The sequence below is a fragment of the Neltuma alba genome, unplaced genomic scaffold (assembly GCF_004799145.2).
Source record: "Neltuma alba isolate B1F8T4 unplaced genomic scaffold, ASM479914v2 tig00013520_pilon, whole genome shotgun sequence".
NCBI classification, from domain to species: domain Eukaryota; kingdom Viridiplantae; phylum Streptophyta; class Magnoliopsida; order Fabales; family Fabaceae; genus Neltuma; species Neltuma alba.
This window is the reverse complement of record NW_021637738.1, coordinates 7,613-14,867: the sequence shown is the minus strand read 5'-3', so window position 1 is coordinate 14,867 and position 7,255 is coordinate 7,613. Positions and strand designations below refer to the sequence as shown.

The 7,255-nt window shown below is 39.2% G+C and overlaps 1 protein-coding gene across 2 annotated transcripts; it reads right to left on the bottom strand.

Moving 5' to 3' along the window:
- Positions 1–797: 797 nt before the first annotated feature.
- On the bottom strand, positions 798–6,550 carry LOC114738016 (long chain acyl-CoA synthetase 1-like). Of its 2 annotated transcripts, XM_028926029.1 has the most exons (20): positions 6,450–6,550; positions 5,931–6,150; positions 5,716–5,779; positions 5,567–5,656; positions 5,424–5,480; positions 5,284–5,332; positions 5,015–5,091; positions 4,855–4,894; positions 4,653–4,747; positions 4,277–4,444; positions 3,857–3,967; positions 2,766–2,853; positions 2,601–2,667; positions 2,425–2,500; positions 2,200–2,317; positions 1,786–2,031; positions 1,560–1,699; positions 1,272–1,454; positions 1,047–1,166; positions 798–931 (listed from the first exon to the last, which is right to left on the bottom strand). In XM_028926029.1, the coding sequence occupies exons 2-20, from the start codon at positions 6,074–6,076 to the stop codon at positions 878–880; spliced, it is 1,989 nt and encodes a 662-aa protein (XP_028781862.1). In that variant the 5' UTR covers positions 6,077–6,150; positions 6,450–6,550; the 3' UTR covers positions 798–877. The 2 variants fall into 2 exon arrangements, with proteins under 2 accessions (XP_028781862.1, XP_028781863.1); XM_028926030.1 differs by lacking the exon at positions 6,450–6,550 and having other exon boundaries at positions 5,931–6,210.
- Between the last annotated feature and the right edge of the window lie 705 nt (positions 6,551–7,255).

The following is a 7,255-nucleotide window of genomic DNA, read 5'->3' as shown; positions in this document are numbered from 1 at the left end:
TATTTATAGCATGGTAATTTCTTCACTCCACGGGTTAGGATTTCCCTTAACTCAGCTCCAGCTCTCACCTAGAGGAGTTGGCCCTCCTGGAAGAAATTTAGTTGCAGTTTCTCAGTATTCTCTGATGAAGCAATGGTCTCGCCTCTATGCTCGTGCTGACCTACCTTATAGACCTCCTCTGTTGTAGCCAATTTCTTTCTTTGGTACCTAACCTTTTTTTTTTTTTTTGAGATATTTGTTTCTGAATGATTTTTGGACAATATTTTACAAACTATTTTATTTGACCTAGAGCATCGTATTGCTTTAGTTTACATTTGTTTTCAACGCATCTTATTTATATAAAATTCAAGATGAGTTGTATTGTTTAACATTCGTGTATAGTACGGTCTACTATTCTTTCAAATTGCAATAGTTTTAAGGTCAAATAACAGTTGAAGGTTGGAGCTTCGAAAAGTAGTTGAGGATTAGAGCAAATAGTTTTAAGAAAAACAAGATGAATACTTCGCATTTAAAAAAAAAGATAAATTATACGTATTCACTCATCTTTAGTTACAACGGTTTACAACTAGCCACGCAACGCATTAAATAGTTTTAGAGAACACAACATAATTTAATCTGCTAACAAAAAGAAAAGTGCATCATAGGGCTTATTTAGGGTGTGTTTGGATAGAAACCAAACCATGGTTTCAGAAGTACTTTTACGGATTACGAAGTAAATATGTGGAGGAGATTATCTCGTTTTGCGGAAAAGTGCTTCTGAAACCATGGTTTGGGGATACCCAAACAGGCCCTTAGTCTAATACAATTGCCTTCTTTCCTTCACAGGATTTGAAAAAAGATCGAAAAAAATAACAGAGAAGATCCAAATTCCAGTTCTCTATATTTTATTCTTGTCTCCCGACAAACTTTGGTATAGTTCATCTATTTGCGCCTGGTAAATGACAAGTTATTGTGAGCATTTTATAGATGAGTAAATGTTGCAGTTACCGAAACAAAAACAAAAAAAAGGGATTTCAGCGTAATTTATATTGGCAAAAAAGGTGTACCTTGTAATATTTAAGCATGTTGTTTCTTCTCTTTTTCAACGTGGCAGTCACCAAATCTCTCTCCATGTCAAATGGCAGGGGTTCCAAAATGACTCCTTTGATGCGTTCAAAGCCCTTGAGCTAATTTCACAAACAGGAAAGAGTTATTGATACCAGAGACGAAGAAAGATGCGCACAGGATTGGGGAGTTGAAGAGCTAATTTAATCCTGATAAAGGGATGTTACCCGATTCCTCTCCGCGGTAGAGTGGAGCTCAGATAGTACATGTTTCTTCAGCTGGTCTAGACCACAGAGTTCTGGGAAAGGAACCGTGTGGCCCTTTGAATATGCCCACTTCTTGCTCATTTCTTCGTTTGGAACCACCACCGCCACCAGCATTGACTTGAAGCTGTCCCCATAGACCCATATCTTAACACACAAATACCAGCAGTTAGTTAGTTAGTTACCAACTAATCCACAGCGTGCCTGGTAAGCACTAAAATGGCCGGAACCGGGGACGATTCAAGCGCTTACATCTTCAACAATCGGAGTGATTCCATAAATGTTTTCCAAATGCTCGAGGGCTATGTACTCTCCTTGGGACAGTTTTATAAGGTTCTTCTTTCTATCGATAATCTTGACAACGCCATTAGGAAGCATTTCTCCTATGTCCCCTGAGCACGCCAATGTGAGACGGCGTCAAACTAAAAGCGAGAAAACAAACGACAAGGACTAAAATTAATTGTTGGCCAAAAAAAACCTGTGTGAAACCAGCCATCTTGAACGGCTTCCCTCGTCAACTCGGGATTCTTGTGGTATCCGGTAAATACAGTTTTGCCTCTGACACAAATCTCACCGCAGGGAGGAGTTGCAAGAGGATTGTAGCCCATATCTGCAACCTCCTCCAGCCGCATCTCATTGTATACGGACACAGCTCCCACCGTGCCGATCATGCACATTTCATCAGGAAAGCCCAGGGTAGTGGACCCACATGTCTCGGTCAACCCTGAAATCACCACCACATAATCACGTAACCCTTCATTTTCTTACTCACAGACACAATCTATTTCTATAGATTCTAATACTAATCTTGAGTGAGTTATGAGCAGTGGAATCCTTCGTTTAGATACTGTGGAAAACACGGTGCCATCGCCGTAGTAAGAGAAATGATTACCATAGCCCTGGCATACGAAGGCACAAGACGTAACGCGCAAAAACTCTTCCACCTCAGTGCTCAAGGCTGCGCCTCCAGATATTATAAGTCGAACACGCCCCCCTAGCCGAGCTTTAACCTTAAATCCCGCGTGCCACAGCAAGTCATCCATGTCAATAACATTACCAACATAAGAGGCAACCATTGTCAAGTGATATAGTTCTATAAATGGGTAGTGTCCACAACCTTTCTGAAGGCCAATAGATCTGCCAAACGTGATGCTTCGCTGTGTTTGTATCCTTTCTTCATCCACCCAAGTTTGCTGTGTTACCGTACAAATGTAATGTACATTTCAATATCATCCCCCCCCCAAACAAAAAAAAAAAGGGGGCTTGGATGTATGTGTTAGATTATCAGCTTACTGATTGTAGAGCCAGCCAAAAACTGTTCTCCTTATAGGATTTAGCTCCGCCACTGCGCTCTTGATTCCTGGCGCAAATATCAGTTTGACTGAGTTTTAATGGGTCAAACAAACAATACGGAGGATTTTCGGATGGCATTTATATACATATATATTATAAACTTGCCTTCATAGACTTTTTCGAATACACGTGGGACCCCAGCGAACAGTGTGGGCTTCAACTCCATTAAGTCATCCCTCAGTGCATTAAGATCCTTTGTGCAAGTAGTTCATGAGATCCAAATGCATAACAAATTATTTCTCACCATCCCTCAATTTGAATGCATACATACATATGTGTGTGTAGATATATGCATTTAAACATCATATGTATAGTGTACGTTCGAAAACTGTAGGTAACAATAATCTGTAGTTCTTTATAAGCTACCTACCATCATCTACCCGAATACAATCATCTTTAAGTCAGCAATTTTACTGTATGGTGTCAGGCATTTATGCCATTCACCTACCCATAGCGTAAAGCAAGTATTAGGCCCCGTTTGGGTGACACTCCAAATCATGGTTTGAGTGATAAGTCACCCAAACACCCACTGGTTTTGAGCAAACCGTGGCTTTGGAAAAAGCAGAAATTTTTTGCTTTTGGAGAAAAAAAGGAGAGTGTGAGAGCTTATAGGATATGTATCTTGTTATTTTTTTTATAAACATATTTTTTTATAAACATGTTTAATCTTATATTTTAAAAATATATATACATATTAATTATTTATTAATTATATTATCTTATGTATTATTAATTATGTTAATAAAAAATATATTATTAACAATTTTATTCCTTCAAATTAAAATATATCATAAAATCTATTTTTCTATAATTATCATATTAACTTATGTCTTTTTATTAGTAATTTGTATATATAAAAAGTGCTTCTGATAACAACTATCCAAACACTCTCACTTCTCAAAATTATTTTTTCATAACATTTATTCTTTCCAGAATCTATTCTTCTCAAAATCTATTCTGCAAAATCACTTTTCCAAACTACGGTTTGGTTTCCCTTAATCGGTTTCTTTGATTTACCTATATCTTCCTCTCTAATGGCTAGCAGCAAAAAGGTTTAGGCCTCTTGGGGTGTTCTCGTTTGGGGCTTTAATTTTCTCCTTTATGGGAAGTAATTCTCTTTTATTACCACTCGTAAAAGTCAAGCGTGTCATGATTTTAACAAAGGCAAACAGCTAATTTTGGGTGCTTATACGTACCCCATGATAGTATCCTACAGATGCACCCTTATGGAAAAAGTACTCTTCAATTGTGCGATCAAGGACGTGAGCCAATGGGAGGAAAGACAAATACACATCATCCACAGTCATCTGTACCAAGTAAACATTACTCGTCAGAAAAGCTGAAGAGGAAATCCAACGTATCAAAATTTGAGTCGAATAAAGACTCTACACGTGAACGTTTTGTTGTTACCGGGACATCGGTTAATTTTCAGTACATCTAACATTTAGTCTTACCTGTTCTCTCGTACGGTATGGAAAGAGTTCTAACGCATGTAGAAGCAATACATATGGATATCAGTGAATTAGGATAAAAATTGTCTTGTCACTGTGGACAAGGGATGTAACATGGGATCATAATGATTAGCCGGCCGCTCTGGGGCATGAGATCGCAATTACCTTGTCTTCAAACTGTTCCATGAAAAGATCCATTCCTCTTACTAGTGCGGCTATGTTCTCGTGCGTCAAAACGACTCCCTTAGGGTTTCCACTGGTCCCACTCGTGTACATTATTGTGCAGATGTTATGAGATTGAGGGGGTAAAACGTTTGATGGATTTTCCTTCCCCTGTAAGATAATAAGCCCTTTGGATTAACCAGAAATACAGAGAATTTCAAAACCAACCAAGCTTTTCTGAACAACCAGCAGGTAGCCCCATAATCTTGCGGGATCTTACATATTCTTACAACGCTTCTGGTAGTATTAACTAGCAATATTTAACCAAATGCACGAAGGAGTATATACTATTATAAAGACAATTTCCTCAAAAACCAACCATGTCCAAGAACTCGTCCCATGAATATTGCTTCACTCCAATGCTGGCTGCCTTGTCTTTCTCTTCCTCCGTTAATGAAGTGAAGCACACCACCGCTGTAACCATAACCCAACTCAGTCATCAGATATTCTTGCAAGCCATCTGAATACTAATTCTTCAGCACAAATACAATCTTGCAAGGTCAAAGTAGCTATACTTTTACCTTTCAGTCGCTGAGCAGATTTACAGTCAGGATCAAAAAGCTGCAGAAGCAAGTAAATGCATCAGGTCAGAAACCTAATGATTTGCCTCCCGGAAAAAAAAAAAAAATCCCAAATTGGGAATCCAACAAGATTTAGATCAAGAAAGTGATTGATTCTTACTTTTGCAACCTTCTTATCCTGGACGAAAACAAAATCTACTTCTGCGTGATCTATAATAAAATTCACAGCACTAGGCCCTGCAGGTGATGTTAATAATTTATTTCAGACTCTTCATGAATGAAAAAATAACAAATGACGAGAGTAGGTATGAATATTGGGATCGTTAAAAAAGAGGAGAAGGCAGAGAGTTGGTTGCGCAGCAGTTCATTGAGGTTCAGGGATGAGTAAAACAGAGGAAGCACTCAGGACATAATACAGAAGAAGCTTACCGAGGGTGTCATAGAGAGGCACGCAAATCAAACTGTGAGCACAACAAGCCTACATCCATAAATAAATCTTGATGCTTATGATGCCCTCATACAGGGTGAACACAAGTTAAAAACTTGGGGAAGTGGCAGAAGTGACAAACCTCCATTGCCACAATCCATTGTGGGCAGTTAGACCCATAAACTCCAATTCGGGAGCCCTAAACCAAACATTTGCCAGAAGATTTCCCTTTTAGGATAAGCTAGTGTACGCAGTGTATGATAATGGGCGTGTGCAACTACTTACGGGTTCGGCGCCAGATGCTTGTAGAGCAGAGCCGATTGCCAGAACTTCATCATAAACTTGCTCGTACGTCTTCCAGGCATAAGGCCCTATCTATAGCAAGAAGTCAGTCATCTATTACTGATGAGAAAATAAATAGTCGCAAAATATACCTTTCCATCAGTAAAAACACGCCATCCCAGCATCCGGTTCTTGGGGTGCTTCTTGACAGATTGACTAGAATCATGAAGCAAATGCTCAATTTAATATGCACCAGACAAAAATCCCGATTACAAGAATACAATTTTCCGGTTATCTATTAACATAAAGCTATGATGTGGCAATCAGAAGATACTAAAAAGTAAGGGAGGGAGGGAAAAAAAATTACTCGAAAATATCCCAAGCGGTGTTCAAATCGGGATCCATGGGAGGAAACCCGTGTTTGGAGAGCAGGTTTCGATATACGGGACCGACTGTTGGCTTCCCATTTCCACCTTCTCTTCCTTCCTCGACCTTAGCTGAAAAGTTCTTCATTTGAGCAGAGACAGAAGAAGAAGCTATAACTCGCTTCAATATAAGTGGATAATTCAACCGCTCGTGTCGCCGGTCTGTGATGGCAAACAGGAAAATTACATGCTGTGGATGAATGACTTCTGAATTCCATGATAACGAAAGTGACTAGAATTAAGTATGATTGGACCCATAGACACTGCAATACGTGTCAAGTTTTGAATTCTACCCAGCAGTACTAAAGCAAAACATGAACAGCCAACCAACTTGAACAGTACTTTATGAAACTAAGAGTAGTAAAAATAAAAGCCCAAAAGATCCAAAATTTTTGGAAGAAATAGAATCACGACGACGATCATAAAAGATAGAGACACAACAGTATGAGACTGGCCGTGACCTGCTGCGGAAGGATCAGCCCTGACGGTGGGACGGAAGCAACTAGCAAGAGGAACATGTTCTTATAGAATTGGCCGAAGAAATAGGTGAAAAGAAAGTATTTTCATAGGAAATAGAACAGTTAGTAATGAGTGATGCAGTGAGGTAGTTGAATACGTGATGGGCACAGTATTGGCCAATTCCATTTATTACCTTTGCATAGTGAAAGCACTTCGTCCTGAAGATCTTCCTGACCAAACGTCTCTCTCTCTCCCCTTAGCTATGTCAGAATTCACGCCACACCTGTAGCAGTAAGTAACCGTTAATATTAATTAACGACTTAAAAGTTTATAGCTCCGGCAAAGAGATAATTTAATTTACACGGACCCAGTCTTAAAAGAAAGAAATACTTTAGGCTCCAAACCAGCAGTTTGTTTTTGTTGAAAATAAGCGATGACAGCTTTTGTTTCAAGTTAAAAAGAGCAAGAATGTTGGACGTGAGGTTATGAATGGACGAGGAATCGAGTGGTAGCAGAGATAGACAGGGTTTCCATTTTTTGATTTGGCTATATGGCGCGGGCAGGGAAAGTACAGATTAAACAACTTCAGATTCAGATCTTTACGATTGGTTGACGGATAACGGATAAGCAGAGTACTTATATATGTTCGATGGAGAAGAGGCTTTTACATTATTCCTTTTTTTGCAAAAAGAAAAATCAAAAGAGGCGCTGCAATTGAAGATCGGCTCCACATGGGGTAGGTTTGGTGGCAGAATTTATGTGTACTGTGACGCAGCGCGGTTCTAATTAATGCGCATGTTCATCTGCT